At 42.6% G+C, this 23072-nt stretch overlaps 1 protein-coding gene across 1 annotated transcript; it reads right to left on the bottom strand.

Moving 5' to 3' along the window:
• Window positions 1–13834: 13834 nt before the first annotated feature.
• LOC102420772 (small EDRK-rich factor 1) lies at window positions 13835–14196 on the bottom strand. The gene has a single exon (XM_023755538.1). It carries the CDS (start codon window positions 14157–14159, stop codon window positions 13971–13973), a length of 189 nt encoding a protein of 62 aa, XP_023611306.1. The 5' UTR covers window positions 14160–14196; the 3' UTR covers window positions 13835–13970.
• Between the last annotated feature and the right edge of the window lie 8876 nt (window positions 14197–23072).

Raw genomic sequence — 23072 nt, 5'->3', positions numbered from 1 at the left:
CAAAATAAAATTAAGAGTGATTGTTTCAGTGGTCAAAGTAGCCAAGTTGACTGTATCCTTATCAGGATAATTTTAGTGTATAAATTAAAGGGATTTGTCCTTTATAAAAGGACTAAAGGGTTCTGTGTGTGACATGACTTGAAATATTCAACCTCAACTTATCCAGGTTTAGGGTATGTATAAAGGGACCTAACACTAGTGTTTCTTTTTAATTTATTTTTACCTAAATTGAAATAAAATAAAATTAAGTTCATCGTGGACCAGACTGAAATTAGAGGTGAGTCCAGAAACTGAGTTACCTCTGGCCTATACATGTTCAAGAATCACTGAACTATCTGATTTTTAATATATCTGGTTTTGGTACAATACATCTACATACATACATACATACATACATGCATACGTATCTATGTACATTTCCCCTTAAATTTTTAAATTATTTTTAAAAGTATATTTTAATTGATTTCAGAGAGAAAGGGAGAGAGTAGAAACATCAACGATGAGAGAGAATCATTGATCGACTGCCTCCTGCACACCCCACACTGGAGATTGAGCCACAACCTGGACATGTGCACTGACTGGGAATTGAACCTTGACCTCCTGGTTGGTAGGTCTGGTTTATAGGTCGACATTCAACCACTGAGCCACACCAGCCAGGTCTCCCCTTAAACTTTTTAAAAGGGGAGGTAGGGTAGTGAATGTCATGAAAAGATCATGAATTAGGAGTCAAAACTAAGTTTGAATCCAGCTGTACTACCAGCTAATTGTGCTATTGGTCAAGAAATTTTATCTTGCCCAGCTACCACGGCTCAGTGGTTGAGTGTTGACCTAGGAATCAGGTCATGGCTTGATTCCTGGTCCGGAAACATGTCCAGGTTTCAGGCTTGATCCCCAGTGAGGGGCATGCAGGAGGCAGCCCATCAATGATTCTCTCTCATCATTGATATTTCTATTTCTCTCTCCCTCTCCCTTCCTCTCTGAAATCAATAAAAAAAAAAAGATATTTTTGGGGGAAAAATCTTAAAAGAAAAAAAAGAAATTTTACCTTTCCTCAGGACCACCAGGACCACCAACACCTCCAAGTCAGCAATATTGGGGCAATACCTACCTCACTGAGTTGCAGAGAGTAAATGCTAATGTATATGTGAATGGCGTAGAGTGACTATATATATGGTAGCAGCCCAATTAAAGTCATTTTCCTTCCTTACTAGGCAATTCAAGATAGTAAACATTTCTCAAACATTGGGCACCTATTTATTATTAAATTGTGTGAGGTGTATTTTGAACTAGGCCAGCTGTTGCATATTTTGGAATTTCATTCTAGTGAGTCCACCATTGACTCATCTGATTTAAAAGGATAAAAATCTATTATAACAGCAAGCCATGCTTCAAAATGAGTGGCAGTTTCTAAGTGAAAATTAAGTGATATTTAGAGAGCTTAAATACTGAAAAGATTATGGTGTACTATCCCCCTTACAATTCATTCATTTATTCAGGCATCATTTAACAAATATTTATTGATTACCTACAATACGCCAGGCACTGTTCTAAGAATTATAGAGAAGTTATCCAAAAAGACAATAATCTCTACTGATCTAAAGTTTATATTTTAGTGCAGGAAATAAATAACAATAAATGTTGCATCAAAGGGGATATGTGCTTTGGAAAAAAATAGAGTTGACTAAGATAGACAGGCTGCTGGGGCCAATTATAAAGTTTGAAATGATAAATAGGACCCTCAATATACTCCTCAGTGTGAGAAGTGAAGAAAGCAAGGAGATAAGAGAGAAAGCTATGCAAATATTAAAGGGAGAAACTTTCAGGCAAAGGGAATGGCCAGTGCAAATCCCCCGAGATAGGCAAGCATTTGCTATGTTTGAAGTAAAGAGGCCAGTATGGTTAGAATGGAGTAAGAGAGAGATAGAGTACTGATAGATGACCACAAAGATGAAATGAGGGCAGATCTTATTGCCCTTATAGTTTATTGTAAGGACTTTGCTTTATTCGCAGTGATATGTGGAGTCACTGCAGCATTTGGGGCAGAAGAGTAACAAACTGACTCACATGTTCAGAGGACCACTGTGGCTGCTCTGCTGGAAATAGACTGTGAGGCAGTCAAGAGTGGAGAGTAGAAAGCTATTGTAATAATTCAAGTGAGAGAAAATGATTGCACCAGGGTGGTAAGAGTGGAATTGGTAAGCGATGGTCAGATTCTTGGTATATGTTGAAGTTAGAGAAGCCAACACTTAATGACAGGTTGGAAATAGGAGGAGTCAAGAATGCTTTCAATATTTTTGGCCATCAACTGAGATAAATAAGACTATGGCAGAGGAGGTTTGGAGGTGGGAAGAACATTTGGGCATATTTGAGATTTTTATTAGATATTAAAGGAAAATTGCCAGATAAATTGTTGAATACATGTCAGAAACAGAAGAGGTCTAAACTAAAGATCCATATATATATATTTAAATATTGTCACCATAGAGATAATGACTGAATTCAGATGGTACACTGAACCCACAATAACACATGCCATGATTTTGTGGAATTTAAATATAACACTATTAGCAATCGCTACTGTTCTTGTACAACAGGTTAGCCTTGAAACAATCCAGCCATTCCTTTTAAACACTTGAATCTTTTGGACACCACTTAAAATGTGGATTTTTATATTTAAAACTATAAGCCTGAATGATATCAGTAAGAAAGATAAGAAAAAGAGGTTAACCAATGTTGGGACTCAAACATTGAAAGATCAGAAAATTAGGGAGAAGTGAGAAAAGAAATAGTCTGTGAGGGAGAAGAAAAACCAAGAGGTTGTGGTGTCCTGAAAGCCAAGAAAAAAAGAGTTTTCAGGAGAAAAGAGTGATCAGCTGTGTGCAATGCTGCTGACATGTCAAACAAAAGGAGAGCTAAGAATAAATTGAATTTAGCAACATGGAGACCATTGGTACCTTTGCAAACACACCATAAAAAATTTCAAAGTAAAAGAATATTTATTGTAATATAAGTCAAGGAAGACCAACAAAATTCTGATTTTGACATTAAGATTACTTTAATTTTTAAGTTATTAAAGTTTTTGAAAAACAGGGGGTGGGAGGGAGTAGGTAGTTCATTTGTTAGTGGCTAAGGAATATGCTCAGTCTGTGTTTTAGATAACCTAACACTGGAATGATGAACTCATTAAATTACTCACCATCCTTAATTACAATGTTTCTCAACCTTCTGGCCCTTTAAATACAGTTCCTCATGTTGTGACCCAACCATAAAATTATTTTCGTTGCTACTTCATAACTGTAATGTTGCTACTGTTATGAATCGAAATGTAAATATCTGATATGCAGGATGGTCTTAGGCGACCCTGTGAAAGGGTCGTTCGACCGCCAAAGAGGTCACGACCCACAGGTTGAGAACCGCTGCTTAATTAAAACGTAAAAGTATAGCCCCAGCCGATTTGGCTCAGTGGAAGGGTTCCAGGTTCAATTCAGTCAAGGGTACGTACCTTGGTTGCAGGCTCCTCCCTGGCCCGGGCCCTGGTTTGGGCTCATGCAGGAGGAACCAATCGATGTGGAACCATCAATGTTTCTCTGTCTTTCCCTCTCTCTTCCACTCTCTAAAAATTAATGGAAAAATATCCTCTGGTGAGAATTTTTTTTAAAAAGGTAAAAGTCTAGACTTTGTACCAGTAGCATCATCTTTACCTATACAAAGTCCCTTAGAAGTTTCAACTAATGGAATTTCAAATAAATTTTGAATAGAAATTCTGAATATATCAGAAATATATCTCTAGACCTCAGGCAAATACCTGTTCCTTTTCGACAACATTAGATACCACAATTTCAAATATTAAATAGTATAAGTTACATGTCGGAGTTTATTAGAAATTAATTTGTCATCTAATGAGTACATACTTAGAGTGCCATCTACTGTTTGGTAGTAAAATCACAGCATACTGGCAAATTAGGATAAAGAAAGTAAATACAGTTATCTTTTTTGTTATCAGTAACCCCTTTCTGCAAATCAGACATTCTCTGTGACAACACTAATACATGATTCAAACCATCATCCTAGACCACCAAGTCTTGATTGGTGTTGCCCATGTCCTTCCAGGAAGAAATTTTGTAGTTGAAAGGAAGCTGTGTGTGTGTGTGTGTGTGTGTGTGTGTGTGTGTGTGTGTGTGTGTTACACACTCATGCCAGCTTTTTATTTAGGTTGGAGGTATGGGGACATTATGGGTATTAGGGAAGAGGGGAGAGAGGGTTTCATTATCTTTGAAGTGAGAACTTCCTTTGACTTTCTTCTATTGCCTCTGAGAGCTTTGTTCCTGGAGGCTTGATCACCAAGCCATGGCCTGCCAAAGCATAACACCTGGAGATGGTGGACGACCCCCAAGCCACATCCTTTTTGTCTCTGGGGAACTGCCTTCTTCAGAAAGAAGAAGGTGGGGAGGTGTGAGTTGGCTGTTAGTTTCTGAGTTTTACCAAATAAAGTAGAATTGAAGAAGAAATTAAAAATTATTAAAATATAGTATTATACATCCTATATAATAAAGAGCTAATATGCTAATTAGACCGAACAGCAGAACGACCGTCCAGATGACCTTCCAGACAAAGTGGGGCCTGTGAGGGCTGAGGCAGCAGCAGGGGGGGCGGGGGGCTGCAAAGGCCAAGGCAGCTGGGGCTGCAAGGGCCTACCCTTGCACGAATTTCAGGCATTGGGCCTCTAGTAAAATATGTAATCATATATGACATATATAGATGCAGTAGGATGAACCACAAGTATCTGTTAACATATTTAAATTTAAATCAAGGAATGGCGCCCACTATGCAGGGACCTATGTTATGCGATGTGGATAATATAAGCTGAAAAAGACCTGGCTCCTGTGCTCCAGGAACTCATAGAGTAATGGGGAAGGCAAACACCTGCGAGACATACAATCATGTGTGTGACAAACACGTGGGAACAAAAAACAATGAACGAGTGCAGGGAAAGGAGTGATTAAATGCAAATAGATACTTTGAAAGTGCCTCATAAGCAGAACCTTGAAAGTCAGCCAAGACATCAGCAAATGAAGATGAAAAAATAGACCTACCAGGAAAAGAACAAAAGATAAGCAAAGTTATGGTAATAAAGGAATGAAGAGTATTTTTATAAAACAACAAATAATTTTATGTTGGTCGGGAGTTCAGATGTCAATCTATGGAAGGTTAAAGAGATAATTCTGTTTTTGCTGGTGAACCATGGAGGATTTTGAGGAAAGAAATAGCATAATCAGATGTACTTAAATAAGTTAATTCTGGCTCAGTATATGGCTGAACTGGCTTTGAATAAGATAACCAAGAATAAAAGTCTACAGTATCCATCCAGTCCAGGCTAGAGTGATATCAGTGGAAATAAAATGGGGAAGCTGAGGCAGGAGATATCTTGAATATCGAATGGACAAAAAGAGGCACAAATATGATTCTAGGATTTTTAGCTAGACACATGAGAGAGTTGTGGTGCCATTGACCAATATCAGGAATATAAAAAGTATAGAGCGGGACAATAATATTGGAAGCTTCTTAGTAATATCCATGTGAAGCTGACAATAGGCAGTGGAAAAATAATCAGAGAAGAACAAGGGATAATGATGAAAACTTAACAGTAATTTATTCAGAAGAAATTGTGAGCACAGATAAATTACAAAGAAGAATATAAAGTGAGGAGGGGAGAGGAAAAAGAAAACAAGGATAAGAAATGTTTGAATTTAAGATAGAAATATCTTGTTTCAAAATAATGGCATAGAGTTGGCATTTCTGCCTTCTCTCCCTGGAAGTCATCCAAAAGCAATGAAGCAAAAGGGACTCAGAAACACTAAAGTTTTTTGTTTTTTGTTTTGGAAAAATGAGAAGACAGTTAAATGCCAAACCACAAAATAGGTGAAAGGGCTTTCAAAAGCAATGGGGATCAAGTAGGCAAATGCTCACCCAAAAAAGCTGGATAGCTCTAAAGATCCATAATAAAAGTACATTTCCTGAAACAGAGGTACATACCCTAAGGTACAAATCCGATATCCCTGATCTGCAACAGTAGGAAAAAGGAACATGCGTTATCAGCAGGAATTCAGTTTGGTTCCACATATTGGTGTAGGCAAAGCCAGGAGAGGACTCACACACAGGGGTGCTTTATGAGGAAGCAGCCTGTACCTGACGCAGTGGAAGAGAGAGGTAACCTTGTTAAGCACACAAACAAACAAATTGCTTATCCAGCTATTCTGCCACAAAGCCTGGGTCCTCTCTTGCTTCCCAAATTGTAGCAAATAGCTAGAGGAAATGACCTGTCTCATCGATGAGAAGCAAATCTGTTCAGCATCCATGCAAAGATACGAGCAGGAGAAAAAGAGGAAGGAGAAGAGAAGAAGAAAAGAACAGGAAACTCAACTGACAAGTTAGGGACGCTGAGTAGAATGTCACCAAGGAGAAAATAAAAATTATCTCCTAATACTTAATGTAGATGAAAGTATTAAATACGTAATTGCCTCTAAGAAACAAGAATAAGGAACAGAGATCTAGAAGCTTAACAGATATTTTATGAGAAATCAGAAAAGAGAAACAGAAAATCATCACAGAACAAAAGTGATTTGGAAGAAGCGCAGAGAAATACAGATACTGCTGAAAACACAGTGAGGAACATAGAAGATAACAAAATAAGGTGAGCTTACAAAATGAAATGAAAATGAAGAGTTAAAATGATGAGCCCGGCTGACATGGCTCAGTGGTTGAGGGTCGACCTATGAACCAGGAGGTCAATGTTTGATCCCAGCCAGGGCACATGCCTGGCTTCTGGGCTCAATCCCCAATAGGGGCATACAGGAGGCAGCCAACCACTGATTCTCTCTCATCAGTGATGTTTCTATCTCTTTCTCTCTCCTCCTTCCTCTCTGAAATCAATAAAAATATATTTTTTAAAAAGAGTTAAAATGATGAGAAAAAATAATAGAAATGGATTGATAGTCAGAGACAGGCAACATATACATCCTTGAAATTTCTATCTAAAATAAAACCAATAAAATAACAATATATATTCGAAGCTATATTCAAGAAAACTTTCCTGAAATATTAGAAGATAAATACTTTCAGGGAAATTTGTTCCAGAACAGTCAACATCATGAAATAGCCTGATAAAGTATCTGGTTTGAAATAATCTTTAGGAACGCAGACATAAATATATGAGTAGAGGTGGTGTGTGGGGGTTATTTAGTGGCTGCTAAAGTTTAAGCAAAAATCATCACTGATAATAATGAAATTAACAATGAACAGTAGACTGTTATCTCAAATATCAGCACCTGAACTTAGGGGGAAAATCTTTTGCCAAACCCATGGTAAGGTCAATCAAGTAATAGGGAGAATATGTCAGTATTTTTCAAACATTACCAGTATTTTCAAAATAGTATCGCACTACAATAGCCTTTATTTATTTATTTCCACTTATTTGGGTACTATAAAATTCTCCATTTCCTCTGTTTTCTGAACTTTCTAATGTATTTCAGATCAATTTTATAGATATTTGTCATTTCTCTTTATGTTTAAAGATATGGATGGTGAGTTTGAAATGGCTGTGTTTCAAGATTTAATTTTGTGTCAGTTGTTAGAACTCAAGCACATTTTTCTAGTATAATACTATTATTCTTTTCACTACTTTAGTGAAAGGAAGTGTCAACGTATCACATGTGAAAATAAATTCATAAAAAGACTGAATGCATAAAGATTGAAGAAAGTTTACATTGCACATTTTATTCCCCACATGTCATAGTCAATAATTTAAATATCTGTTCTTCTCCATTAAATGTTAAGGTTCTTTCCAATTGGAGCTGTGTGGGTTTTATGGGGGGAAGGGGGTGTTTTTGTTTTGTTTTTTAATTTATATCACCCACCACAATGCTTAGGAAATTTATTCTGCTCAGAATAGGCCTTCAATAAATGTTTCTTGGATGACAAGGTAAATAGCTATATGAATACAGGGTATCCTCAAAAAATGTATACACACTTTAACAGCTGATAGCTCCAATTTTGAAATGAAATGTATTTTAATAAACACTGCCTTTTGCCCTGACCAGTGTGGCTCAGTGGATAGAGCATTGGCCTGCAGACTCAAGGGTCCCGGGTTTGATTCCAGTCAAGGGCATGTACCTTGGTTGCGGGCACATCCCCAGTAGGGGGCGTGCAAGAGGCAGCTGATCGATGTTTCTAACTCTCTATCCCTCTCCCTTCCTCTCTGTAAAAAATCAATAAAAAAATAAAATAAACACTGCCTTTATTCAAAGTATGCACATACATTTTTTGACCCTATATATTGTGGCCAGTAATGTATAAAGTGGAAAACAGAGTTAAGTTCTTGCATATTCTGTCTGTCATCCCCTCATTAGCAAAAGGAAAAAGAAATTAGATCTTTGAAAAAGGAGAATTTCAATGGTATTCTCCTTTTCTCCTCCACATCTCAAACCTACTAGGGAACACAGAACCATTTGACTGCATAGATAAGAAGACCCTGTTCATGGTGCAGGTGACCAAACACTTGTACATAAACAGGAGTGGGGGGAAAAAAGCTCCTGTATGAATATAAATTTATAAACCAAATTTTTTTTTTAATTATACCCAGAGCACACAAGTACTGAGGTTATGGAACTAAAAACAAACAAACATTTTGATGTGTTTCAATCCCTATGGTGTCATTAAACAAATTCTCCAGCCCATAGAAATGGGGCCATCTAGTGATCAGAATATACTAACATCCTTTAAATTTGTACTCTCAATACATTTCACCTTTAAAAGACCTCTGTGTTGCCTTGCATCCATCCCTGGAAGCAGTGTAATTAAATCCTAGAAAGAAGTTTGACTATATGGATCAAGATTCTTAAAACTGCTGTTACCCAAGTTTCTCCAGGCCTTATACATGAAGGAACAGAAACGGTAATAATTCAAATGGTCTGGCTTTCCCTGCACATGTAACAACTTATCCCTCCATCAGTGTCCCTCAAACCTTTCCATTTCGGGATGTGTAATATTTCTACAAACAAGTCCTATCCCACCAGTGACACTGCTGGTTCTCCTGGCCCTGTCTCCTCCAACCCCTAACCCCATCATCAACTCTGAAGCTTCCCTCTGCTCTGCCCAGAATGACTACTAACAAATCCAGCAGCAACCTCTTAGCCTAAGAGCAGCACTAGCTCTCCTGTTTCCTGCTGTGTGTCATACTCTCTCATCCAGAGCCCTAAGCATTGCTGCCTCTGCCCTCATCCCTCAAACTCTTTTTCCCCCGCCATCTACCCTCTTCTTTTCACAGGACCAGATGCCAACCCATAGTGCCTGGCAGAGGACAGACACCACACTGTCACTCTGCCTTCCCACTCTTGCCCAAATACTCAAAACTCACCCTATGTGTTAGTTTCCATTACTGCTGAAACAAATTACTTCAGATATGGTGGCTTGAAACAGCTTGAATTACCTTAAAGTTCTTGAGGTCAGAAGTCCAAAATTAGTTTCACTGGGATAGATCATGGCTTCTGCAGGCCTTGTTCCTTCTGGAGGCTCTAGGGGAGAATTGTTTCCTTGCCTTTTCCAGGTTCTGGAGGCTGCCTGCTTACCTTGGCCTGTGGTCGCTTCCTCTGTCTTCAAAGACAGCAGTTCAGCATCTTCTCTCTTCTGACCTCTGCTTCTATTCTTACAGCTTCTCTTGCTAATTCTGACACAACTGCCTTCCTCTGATAAGGACTATTATTGGTTATATTGGTGCCACCTGAATAATCCGGGTGATCTCATCTCAAGACACTTAACTTAATTGCAGCTGCAAAGCTCCTTTTACCACGTAACCTACTCACCAGTTCTAGCGATGAGGATTTGAACTGCTATTCAGCCTGCTCTGTATCCTCCATCAGCAAAACACAAATGCCAGGAAGATTTCAAGATGGCGGCATAGGTAAATGCCTGTACTTGCCACCTCCCACAACCACATCAAAATTACAACTAAAATACAGAACAACTATCATCCAGAACCACTGGAAAGGTGGCTGAATGAAAGTCCTATAATTACAGAAGTAAAGAAGAAAGCACACTGGGATTGGTAGGAGGTGCGAAGGCAAGGAACGAGTTGGTCTGGCACCACATGTACTACTTTTTTAATCAGAAGGGAGATTGTCTCAGCAGAGGCCACCTGGAGGAGCAAGGGGCCCCAGCCCCACACCAGACTGGGAAAAGAAGTCCCTTCGGGCAGTAAGAACTACGGGCTGTAAAAAAACAGTGGGGTTGGGGCTCAGTGATGCAGAGGCTGCTGGAGACCCAGCTGTTTCTCTTAAAAGGCCAACACCACAAACTGAACTTACAAGGAAGGTACTGCTTCCTCTGAGCTCCAGCACCAGGGCGAGGCTCTGGAGAATTGATCCTCTAGCATCGGGGCAAAAACTCAGGGGCAGCTTTCTCCCAGGTGGAGATGCTCAGGGATCATTGTTCATATGCAGGGATGTCCCCAGTCACAGGGCTGACTGGCAGCCATTTCTGTTTGCTCCACCCTGGTGATTCCCTAAGACCCCACCTCATCCAATTTATAACCCCACCCAAACTTGTAAATATTTCTCTCTTTTCCAAGTCCAACATGGCTAGAGAGCGGTCCAGGTTCCTGAGTAGGGGCTGCTGGGGATTGAGAAAATGAAAGAAAGAGACAGACACAGAGATGGCAGGAAAAAGCTGGGGCCAGGTGGGACCATTGTCCTCTGATGGAGAGACAGGGACCCAGAGCCAAAACAGTGTGTTTATTTTATACAGCAAAAACCAGAAAGTTTTACTAAAGGTCAAGACAAAGGAGATTATGTGCATTCTTGGGGGGGCCCGAGTTGTATTCATTCCTGGTGCTTGGCTGGATTTAGATAACGAAACCCACCCTCTGGTACCTGGGCTGAAGGTCAAGCTGACAACACTCCTGCCTCTGCAAGGTGTGTTCCCAGGACGTGGCTCTGCCAATGCCACTGGATTCAGCTGACAATAATTAAAGAAATGCTCACAAGCCTTCCCAGGTGCTCTCTACACAAACTGAGTGCAGCAGCTTTTGCATATAAATGGCCTGTCCTGGCTTAGGCTAAAATCTCTCAAACAGGGTACAGCTGGGTCATGGAACCCCAAACCTATCAATAAAAGGCCCAAGACCTGGCACCAGCACCAGCCTGCCTTGCTTCATAACTGGGACTCATCTGGCACTTCCAAACCCAATACAAAGAGGAGGAATATGAAGATCTCTCTGTAGCTCCTGCTGGGTGGCCCCAGGCAGTGGCTGACTTTGTACCAACATGGAGATCCAAGAGCCAGTGTACCCAGTGGTCAGTGTCAGACTAAACCAGATTACAACTCTACACATCCATAAGCAACACACTCAAGGGGCAGACTTAGTGAGCTCCAAAGCCCCAATGAAGCAAGACCTGCTACATAGGGGTGTCAGCAGCTCTCCCACTGTAGTTGCAGCTGGTCCTCACAGCCAATTGGCCTGGAGGTCAATTCCTCCCAGTGACACCAACAGCAATCAAATCTCAACTATAACAACACTGTGCTCACATCTCACAAAGGGGTGCACCTAGAGCTCCCAGCTCAGGTGACTGGGGAGGCTGAACCACTGGGCCCTATAGAACACCTACTACACAAGACCACTCTACCAACTCAAGGAGACATAGCATCTCTACCCAACACATAGAAACAAATACAGGGAAGCAGCCAAAATGTGGAGACAAAGAAACATGTCACAAATGAAAGAAATGGAAGAAAGCAAACTACTGGATATAGAGTTCAAAACCACAGTTATAAGGTTACTCACAAATCTTCTAGAAACCTCCAAAAAATGAAAAAGGACCAGTCAGAAATTAAGCATACACTGACTGAAATAAAGAATAATATACAGGGATTCAACAGTAGAGTAGAGAACTCTGAGAATCAAATCAACGATTTGAAATATGAGGAAGCAAAAAACACCCAACCAGAAGAGCAAGAAGAAAAAAGAATCCAAAAATATGTAGATAGTGTAAGGAGCCTCTGGGACAACTTCAAGTGTACCAACATTCACATTATGGGGGTGCCAGAAGAAGAGAGAGAGCAAGATATTGTGTGTCCGTGCAGACCTAGGGGGGACTCTGTGCTCAGGCAGATCTGACCTGCTGCTGTGGTGTGGGCCTCAGGGACACCCCCGCCCCCTCCCTGGCTGCCCCCCTCCGTATGCCCACAACACTGCATACAGGTCCCCAGGCCAAGCCGAGAGTTGGTTGGTGGGCCTGGTCCCAGTCCCAGTGTGCAGGTCCAACCCTTCTTGCTCAGGCTGGGGGGCCATGTTTGGGGTGGAAGGGAGCCCCCAGACCTCTCTGACTGCCAGGGTCTGGGTGTAATTTATTTATTTATTTCTTGGTCTGTGTCATGTGGGAGGTGGCAGTCAAGTTAGCCCCACACCAGCTGGAACAGAGCTTGCATGTCCCTCCACCACTGGGTCTTGGAGTGAATGCGGGAGACACAAGGCATGTCTGAAAGTGGAGGATGGCCAGTGAGGGGGAGATGGGAGGGGCAAATCTCAGCATCAGGAGGAGTGGACTGTGGACCATGGATGCTTAGCTGCTGCAGGAACAGGTCTGGAGAGAGGCGGCCAGCCTCCCCTCCCTGCTGTCCTCAGGTGACCTCAAGTCCTCTCAGCCTCCCCCCACACACATACACATACCCTTCCTCCCAGTGACCTGGCCTGCATGTGTCTGGGATGTGGATACTATATCAAGTCAGAGTATAGTCTGAATAGTTAATAGAGCTGCTTCTGTGAAAACCTATTTGAAGAAATAATTACAGAAAACTTCCCCTACCTGGTGAAAGAAACAGTCCTAGGAAGCACAGAGAGTCCAAAACAAGAGGAACCCCCAAAGAGGGCCACACCAAGACACATCATAATTTAAGTGCTAAGGGCTAAAAGCAGCAAGAGAAAAACAGTTACCTACAAGGGAGTACCCATATGACTGTCAGCTTATTTCTCAACAGAAACTATGCAGGCCAGAAAGGAATAGCAAAAAATATTCAAAGTGATGAATAGAAAGAACCTACAACCAAGATTACTCTACCCAGTGAAGCCATCATTTAGAATTGAAGGTCAGATAAAGAGCTTCACAGACAAGAAAAAGCTAAAGAAGTTCATCACCACCAAACCAGTATTATATGAAACTAGAGGTCTGGTGCATGAAATTCATGCAAAGGGCAGGGGTCCCTCAGCCCAACCTGCACCCTTTCCAATTCAGGACCCCTTGGGGGATGTCCAACTGCCTCTCACAATCCAGGATTGCTGGCTCCTAACTGCTCACCTGCCTGTCTGCCTGATCACCTCTAACCCCTGTGCCTGCCTGCCTGGTCACCCCTAACCACCTCTGTCTGCCTGCCTGATTGCCCTTAACTGATCCCCTGCTGGGGTCCATCCGACTTAATTGCCCCTAACTGCTCCATGCTGGCCTGATCGCCCTTAACTGCCTCTGCTTCACCCTGCACACAGGACCCAGGATTCTCTCCTCTGGCTGGTCACAGGCACCTGGGACCAGGGCTTTCCTCCTTCTGGCCAGCTGCAAGCACCCAGAACCCAGGCCTGCTTCACCCAGGCTGGCCATAGCCACGGGGGACTATGGGCAGGCAGCTTCACCTGGGCCACAGCCACACCAGGGGTTCCCAAAGGTGTGGACGGAGTCGGCGAAGAAATGACACGGAGACAGCATTCAGATGATCATCATAGCGAGGTTCTCCAGCCAGGTTCCATGTTTATTGTCTTGTTACATCTGTATTTATACCAGTTTATTTTATTTTATTTTTTAAAGTTTAAAATAGTTTTTATAAAGATATGTTGTAACATGTAATGACTGTTCACTCTACAAAATCTTGATCATAGAGCTTATAATACACCTAATTGGCAGTAGTACCCAGGTTTTCCAAATTGTCAGTCATCATTTTTCTCTTGTCTGCATAGACTTCTTCTCATTAGCTGCTTTCTGCTTTTGTCGCATGATCTCAGAGTCTCTCTGTTTTCTCTGAGAGGCAGTCAAGCCATCATCTTTTCTTTTTCCCTTGCTAATTTCCTGGGATTTCTTCATGTTTTTCTGGCGGGCAAGTTCTCGTTGATTTCCACGGGCCATGCTGACCACCACACGGAGCTTGGAAGAGCGACTCGGAAAAGCACTGGCTGCCTGGCGCACTCAGTGGACTTATACCAGTTGATTTTAATCCTATTCCAAAGGTTAGGGCGTTTCTTATCTCCATTCCAAGGTTACCCTATTGTTCTGCTAAGCTACAAGGAAGTAACTGAAGGAGATTATCCTAAGTGAAGATTATGTAGCTTAAGCATGATTGTTCGTAGTTAAAGTGATTGATTACCCGCCTGGCACAGTTAAGGGGTTTCATTCCCTCCCTAACTCCAGGGAAAAATCCCCACCTGGGAAACAACCTTTCTCAGAGAGGTGACCTTGGTTAAAACACATAAGGCTAAGAAGGGGAGCAAATATATTAAGAACAGTATGCCATATACGCCAGGTTCCTTGAAACATATGCTGTGCAGATGTTTCTTCCCTGCAGCGACTGTGTCAAGCAGCAAGGATGGACCGGCTTCCGGCACTCCCCTACCGACTTAATTGCCCCTAACTCCTCCATGCTGGCCTGATTGCCCTTAACTGCCTCTGCTTCACCCTGCACACAGGACCCAGGATTCCCTCCTCTGGCTGGTCACAGGCACCTGGGACCAGGGCTTTCCTCCTCTGGCCAGCTGCAAGCATCCAGAATCCAGGCCTGCTTCACCCAGGCTGGCCATAGCCACAGGGGACTATGGGCAGGCAGCTTCACCTGGGCCACAGCCACAGGCACCTGGCACTGCAGGGTGGGCAGCTTGTTCCTCTCCCAGGTTGCAGCCCCAGCCGCTGACGCCTAGGACCACAGGAGGGTGGCTTGTCCCTCTCCCAGGCCGCAGGCGCAGGTGCAGCTGCTGGCGCCAGAGACTGCAGGGTGGGTGGCTTGTCCCTCTCCTGGGCTGCAGCCTGGCTGGTCCCCATTTCTCTTTCCGCAGTGTGATGGCATGATGACCATTTACATATTAGCTCTTTATAACATAGAATGTTGAAGAGCATTTTTTAAGAAGAGGAAGAAGAAAAATAAGATAAAAATATGAGCAACAAAATGGCAGCAAATACATATCTATCAACAATTGAATCTAAAAAATCAAAATAAATGAATAAGAAATCTATTGAACAGAATGAACTGGTGAATAAAATGGAATCAGAGGCATGGAAATGGAACCGACTGATGATTCTGAGAGGGAAGGGGGAGTGGGAGGGCGGGAAGAGATTAAACAAAGACCTTATGTGCATATATGCATTACCTATGGACACAGACAATAGGGTAGCGAAGACCTGGGGCCGAACTGGGTGGAGGGGGGCAATGGGGAGGAAAAGAAGGCACATCTCAATTATAAAGATTTTTTTTAAAAAATGCCTTTATGAAAACAAAGATGAAACTGAGTACTTCAAGACCCATCATCATTTTTTACTAGCAATTCAACGTGATTAAGTTTGGAATCCAACTGAGAATAATTGTAACACAAGTATCACTTGTTTATAAGTCCTCAAAGTGCCCTGCTGGTGTGGTTCAGTGGTTTAGCATCAACCTATGAACCAGGAGGTCACAGTTTGATTCCAGGTTAGGGCACATGCCCAGGTTGCGGGCTTGATCCCCAGTAGGGGGCTTGCAGGAGGCAGCCCATCAGTGATTTTCATCATTGATGATTCTATCTCTCTCTCCCTCTCCCTTCCTCTCTGAAATCAATAAAAATATATATATTTTAAAAATAAGTCCTCAAAGTCCTTGAACCTTCTTTGGTATCTTGTACTTCACGATTTGAAGAATATTTGCTCAAACTCCCTTACTACTTCTAGCTGTGATGTAGTTACTCCAAAGACTTTTGGTAGGCTCCCATTTCTCCTGCTCATTCCTACTTCTGATTTCTTGATTTGGCAGCATTCCCAATCCCACACTGCATCTCATATCTTGTGCATTCTATCTCGCTCTACCACTCTTTCCCACATGATAGACAGGCCCTGAAGCCTGCATGTCCCTAACCCATACCCGGAGCCCTACCAGTGGCTGTGAGGGTAGCTGACTCTGCTGTTAAAGTGAAATAAAATGTGTTTACGGCACAGCCAAAGCACAGCAAACATCTTAAAAATGCTCTAACTCCAGTTCATCCAGGCTATGCTCTTCACCTTTTCTACCCAAAATTTCAACTTTTCTACCCAGAGCCTCTCAGGGCATTGTGCTTTAAAAAGAAGGCTCAGATATCTTCTTATGAAATATGAAACATTGTGCCAGCTCATAAATTAGCATTTTCTTCTCTAATACATAAAAATTTCAATAAATCCATTATCAGACCCTTCTATGTTATTCACTCTGTTAAAAGTTTTCAATACATTGTCACCTATTCTCAAAACAATGTTATAATGTGGGAATCATTATATCTATGACATAGATGAGAAAACTTAGACTCATAGAGGCTAAGTAATTTCTCAAGGTCAAAGAAATAATAAGTGATAAAGGGAAGATCTGAACACATAGACCATTGAGCACAAAGCATGTACAGGAGACAGTCTGTCTTCTAGAACGCTTCAATCCCAGGCAAAGGTCTTCTGCACCCCATCCACACATCATTGTTGCAGTTGGAGAAATGCACAATGTATTCACTGGGGTGCTCTGGTATTTCTGGTCTTCCCTCCTCCCAAGGTCACAGACTCCCATACACTTGAGAGGAGCAATGCTGCCATGCCCACACAGAGCAGGAGTAGTACACATGATCAGGGCACTGGGCAACTTTGTGACATCTTCATAGATTATTCACCTCTGTCTTCAGCCTCCTTTTCCCCATTACAGACTCCTTCAGAAATGGGGCTGGACCTTTGTGGCCTGGAACCAGCAGCTGTATTCTGCTTAAGAATCATCTGGGGACAAAAATCTGATCAGTTGACCCACCCTCTTTATCCTCTTGTTAGGGTTACACACTCCTGTGTGGCCTTGCTCGATGGCTCCTTTTGGAATACCTGCTTCCCACCCTAACCAGCCTTAGTGCCTCTACAGCAAGTGCACGGAATTCTCTATCAGCCCCCTATTGGGAAGTGCTTTATGAGGGCACCTGATATGATCAGCACCAGCTCACTCCTGAGGTTTCATGGTTTCCACAGCTGTTCCACAGCCTTGCCCAAGAACCCCATCTATATGAGACAAGTGAACATGCTACAAAAACATCTGTCACTAGATCCTACCTATTCTGAATCTGGTGCTCTTTGTTCTTCCTTTTCCCAATCAAGTCAGCCTTTTGACTACAAAATCATTCAACCCTCAGAGCATAGGAGTTTAGAATCCAGTTGATAGAGCTTGAGACTCGGCATTCAAATCTCACCTTGACCACTTGCCAGTGGTGGGACTTTGAACAGGAGTTAAAGTTACTTGGAGAGCTAAGGTATCTTATCTGCAATTGGGGATGATGTTAAGTGGTTTGGGTTGTCATGAGAATGAAACGAGGTAATACCTGTAAAGACTCAGCAGTCTGCAAGACACACAATTCTCAATCAATCCTATATAATAAAAGGCTAATATGCAAATCAACCCAATAGCAGAATGACTGGTCACTATGACATACACTGACCACCAGGGGGCAGATGCTCAATGCAGGAGTTGCCCCCTGGTGGTCAGTGCACTCCCACAGGGGGAGCGCTGCTCAGCCAGAAGCCCTGAGTCGGGCTCACAGCTGGTGAACACAGCGGTGGTGGCAGGAGCCTCTCCCGCCTCTGTGGCAGGCAGACATCCCCCAAGGGCTCCCGGACTGCGAGAGGGCGCAGGCTGGGCTGAGGAACCCTCCCTGAGTGCACAAATTTTGTGCACTGGGCCTCTAGTGTTAATTATAATTTTGAATACACTCCTCTCTTTAACATCATCAAAATGGGCATTTTCAATTTACTGCTTTGAAGAGTATTGTTCCAGAAACATTTTCCTTTCAGGTCCAGGCAAAGTCTTCTTTGGTTTTGTTGGCCTTAAATCTAGTCTTTGAGGCATCCGTTCCATAGTTTTAGGGAGCACTAAGTCCTGGGTATGCTCAGTAACAGAGGATAGCTCCCTTGGCAGTTACAGTGTTCCTGCTTCCCTCCATCTTTTCTTCTCTCATGCGTGTCTCATGCCAGTCACAGAACAATGGTTGTGTGTGCCTATAACAGTGATGGCAAACTTTTTGAGCTCAGAGTGTCAGCATTTTGAAAAACCCTAACTTAACTCTGGTGCCGTGTCACATATAGAAATTTTTTGATATTTGCAACCATAGTAAAACAAAGACTTATATTTTTTATATTTATTTTATATATTTAAATGCCATTTAACAAAGAAAAATCAACCAAAAAAATGAGTTCGCGTGTCACCTCTGACATGCGTGTCATAGGTTCGTCATCACTGGCCTATGAAGACCTGATATTTTTCTCAGGAATTCTTTCACTGTGGACAGATCTTCATCAGATGTTTTTAATACCGTAAGAGCTCTGCCACCTTCAGACCTCACCTTACCAACTCCCCTGGAGTTCAAAGACAGGTAGTTAAAAGCTCTGCTGGCTCTGAGCTAAGTAGTTCTGAGGCACCTCCCTGTTTTCCTCCTTCTAAAATCCTTATCAGCAAGAGTTTCGTAGGGAGAGGCAGATAAGGATCCAGTGAGTCCTTCAAATCTTGCAGATGATCTGAGCTTCCACTGGAGCAGTTCCCTGCAGAGTAACCCATCTCTTACTTGCTCCATGCAACTTTCTTTTCTACAGCTTCTTTCCAACCTGCTTTTTTGGAATAATTTTCTAGCATTAAACATATCTTTGTTTTTTAAAACCATGTACCCTGATACAATTTTTTAAAAAAATTATCCTGTTTGCCCAGCTGGAATGGCTCAGTGGTTGAGCATTGACCTATGAACCAGAAGGTCATGGAACATGCCCAGGTTAAAGGCTTGATCCCCAGTATGAGGCATGCAGGAGGCAGCCAGTCAATAATTCTCTCTCATCTTTGATGTTACCATCTCTCTTCCCTGCTCCCTTCCTCCCTGAAATCAATAAAAAAAATTTTTTTAAACTATCCTGTTTATCCCAGATATTAAATACCAATTCAAATCTTAATAATTATAAGGTGACAAATACCAAACCATTAGCATTTTTGTGATGGTGGAAGCCCTCTTAATCAGAATCCTTTCGCTCTTTTTATTATTCTGCTTGAGGGATGTGCACCTTGAATCCCAGCAATAGGGTCTGGCCACAGATGAAATTTCTCACCTTCAGGGGCTGCCATCACACAGCCCCTGAATACCTTGTGGGAATATCTATGATTTGGTAACAATGTGGGGCTCTACTAGGGGCTTTAAATATATAATACCAGAGAGAAACCAAGATGGCGGCATAGGTAAACACCGGAAATTGCTGCCTCGCACAACCACTTCAAAAATACAACTAAAAGACAAAACGGACATCATCCAGAACCACAGGAAGGCTGGCTGAGTGGAAATTCTACAACTAGGAGGAAAGATAAAAGCACACTGAGACTCAGAGGAGGTCGGGAAGTAAGGTGCAGAGGTACGGAGGCACACGTGGAAAGGGCTGGCAACTGAGGACACGGTTGTCTTTTTCAATCGGGAGGGAGTCTCAAGCTCCCGACTGCTCTGAACTCCAGTTCCGGGCGAGTCTCTGGGGACCCAGACTCATATGGGGAAAAACTGGACTGTCTGGCATTGGTCGGAACTCGAGGGCGGCTTTCTCTCAGAGGTGCTTGCAGCGATTACCATGGGACACTGAGACACCGGGCATCTTAGGGTAGGACTGAGGAGCAGCCATAGCTGCTTGCTCCACCCTGTTGATCCCCTGAGACCCTGCCCCACCCAAGCTGTGCACAGAGGCTTTTGCATATGAAAGGCCTGGCCCTTTGCAATCTGAAAATTACCTAAAAAATTGCAGCTGGGTCAGAGAGACCCAGAACTTCCAAAAGAAGGCCCAAGGCCCCACAGCAGCTTGCATTGCTTCACAGCTGGGCTTCATCTGGGCACCTCCAAACCCCAAACAAAGAAGAGGAATCTGACGATCTCTCCATAGCTCCTGCTGGGCAGCCTCAGGAAGAAGCTAAATTAGCACCTCCTTAGAGATCCAAGAGCCAGTGTACCCAGTGGTCAGAGTGGGACCATCCAGATTACAACTCCTCAGATTCATAAGGGACACACTCAGGGGGCAGACTCAGTGAGCATCAAAGCCCCACTGAAGCACGTCTTGCCCCAGAAGGGTGTCTCCAGCACAGAAGTTCTCCCACTGCAGACACAGCTGATTCTCACAGCCAATTGGCCTGGAGGTCGATTCCTCCCAGTGATACCAACAACAATCAAGGCTTAACTACAACAAGACTGTGCACAAAGCCCACAAAGGGGTGCACCAAGAGTGTCCACCTCAGGTAACTGGGGAGGCTGAGCCACTGGTCCCTATAGGACACCTAGCACAGAAAGCCACTCTATCAACACAGGGAAGCATAAAAAATGCAGAGACAAAGAAACAGGTCACAATGACAGAAATGGAGGAAAGCAAACTACTGGATATAGAGTTCAAAACCACACTTACAAGGTTTTTCAAGAATTTTCTAGAAACTGCTGATAAATTTAGTGAGACCCTCAAGAAATCTAGTGAGACCCTCGAGGATCTCACTAGATGAAAAAGGACCAACTAGAAATTAAGCATACATTGACTGAAATAAAGAATATTATACAGAGTTCCAACAACAGACTAGAGGATAGCAAGAATCAAGTCAACGATTTGAAATACAAAGAAGAAAAAAACACACAATCAAAATAGCAAAAAAAATAATCCAAAAATATGAAGATAGTGTAAGGAGCCTCTGGGACAGCTTCAAGCATACCAACATCCGAATTATGGGGGTGCTAGAAGAAGCTAGAGAGCAAGATATTGAAAACCTATTTGAAGAAATAATGACAAAAAACTTCCCCTACCTGGTGAAAGGAATAGACTTACAAGTCCAGGAAGCCCAACAAAAGGAATCCAAAGAGGACCACACCAAGACACATCATAATTAAAATGCCAAGAGCAAAAGACAAAGAGAGAATCTTAAAAGCAGCAAGAGAAAAACAGTCAGTTACCTACAAGGGAGTACCCATATGACTGTCAGCTGATTTCTCAACAGAAACTATGCAGGCCAGAAGGGAGTGGCAAGAAATATTCAAAGTGATGAATAGCAAGAACCTACAACCAAGATTACTTTACCCAGCAAAGCTATCATTCAGAATTGAAGGTCAGATAAAGAGCTTCACAGATAAGGAAAAGCTAAAGGAGTTCATCACCACCAAACCAGTATTATATGAAATGCTGAAAGGTATCCTTTAAGAAGAGGAAGAAGAAGAAAAAGGTAAAGATACAAATTATGAACAACGAATACACATCTATCAACAAGTGAATCTAAAAATCAAGTGAATAAATAATCTGATGAACAGAATAAAATGGAGAATATAATAGAATCAGGGACATAGAAAGGGAGTGGACTGACTATTCTGGGAGGGGGAGGGGTGTGGGGGGATGGAGAGACTGGACAAAAATTGTACACCTATGGATGAGGACAGTTGGTGGGGGGGGGGTGGTAAGGGCAGAGGGGTGGGTGGGAACCAGGTAGAGGGGAGCTATGGGTGGAAAAAAGAGGAACAACTATAATAATCTGTACAATAAAGATTAAAAAAATAAAAATATAACACCAATTATTGCCTATTTGGAATTATTCTTCTAGTCTTCTGAAGGTCCTTCCCGGGAATCTGGGGCTAGGGTGGATTTCCCCCTTTTTCTTTAGCTAATAAAGAAGAACAAGGAAAGAAGAAATAGAGGGAGGGATGCCCAACTCCTAGGTTATGGTGATTTTAAAAATATGTCCATAAATTCTTTCAGGTGCTCCCCCCTTCAAAAGTGAAGCCCAGCCAAACTGGTTTGGCTCAGTGGATAGAGCATCGGCCTGCAGACTGAAAGGTCCCAGGTTCGATTCCGGTCAAGGGCATGTACCTTGGTTGCGGGCACATCCCCAGTAGGAGGTGTGCAGGAGGCGGCTGGTCGATGTTTCTCTCTCATCGATGTTTCTAATTCTCTATCCCTCTCCCTTTCTCTCTGTAAAAAATCAATAAAATATATTTTTTTAAAAAAAGAAAAGCCCAATTTTCTTCCCTTTGAGTGTGGGCTGGACTTAGTGACTTGCTTCTAACAAATAAAATGAAACGAAAGTGACAGTATGTGACTTCAGAGGCCAAGTCTTTTGTGAATATTTCTCTCTTTTTCGAGTCCAGCGCGGCTAGAGAGCGGTCCAGGTTCCTGAGCAGGGGCTGCTGGGGATTGAGAAAATGAAAGAAAGAGACAGACACAGAGATGGAAGGAAAAAGCTGGGGCCGAGTGGGACCACTGTCCTCTGATGGAGAGACAGGGACCCAGAGCCAACATAGTGTGTTTATTTTATACAGCAAAAACCAGGAAGTTTTACTAAAAGTCAAGACAAAGGAGATTATGTGCATTCTTAGGTGGGCCCAAGTTGTATTCATTCCTGGAGCTTGGCTGGATTTAAATAACAAAACCTACCCCCTGGCACCTGGGCTGAAGGTCAAGCTGACAACACTCCTGCCTCTGGAAAAGCATGTTTCCAGGACATGGTTTTGCCAAAGCCACTGGATTCAGCTGACAATAATTAAAGAAAAGCCCATTTGCCTTCCCATATGCTCTCTACAGTCTTTAAAAGGTACTGAGCTTTCATCTTGGTTGTTTGTTTTTCACTTTTTATTGAATCACTTGTTTTGGAGACACCAGCTGCCATACTGTGAGCTGCCCCATAGAGAGATCCATGGGGTAAAGAGCTGAGGAGGCCTCGGGCCAATGACAGCGGTTTAAAACACACCTAGGCCGAAACCGGTTTGGCTCAGTGGATAGAGCGTCGGCCTGCGGACTAAAGGATCCCAGGTTCGATTCCGGTCAAGGGCA

This window comes from Myotis lucifugus, unplaced genomic scaffold (assembly GCF_000147115.1).
Source record: "Myotis lucifugus unplaced genomic scaffold, Myoluc2.0 scaffold_78, whole genome shotgun sequence".
NCBI classification, from domain to species: Eukaryota; Metazoa; Chordata; class Mammalia; order Chiroptera; family Vespertilionidae; genus Myotis; species Myotis lucifugus.
Note: the sequence above shows the minus strand (reverse complement) of the source record. Positions and strands in the feature narration are given on the sequence as shown.

What these genes read in the sequence shown, in the direction of transcription:
- LOC102420772 (XM_023755538.1), bottom strand. Translation starts at nt 14,159, where the DNA reads ATGGCCCGTGGAAATCAACGAGAACTTGCCCGCCAGAAAAACATGAAG.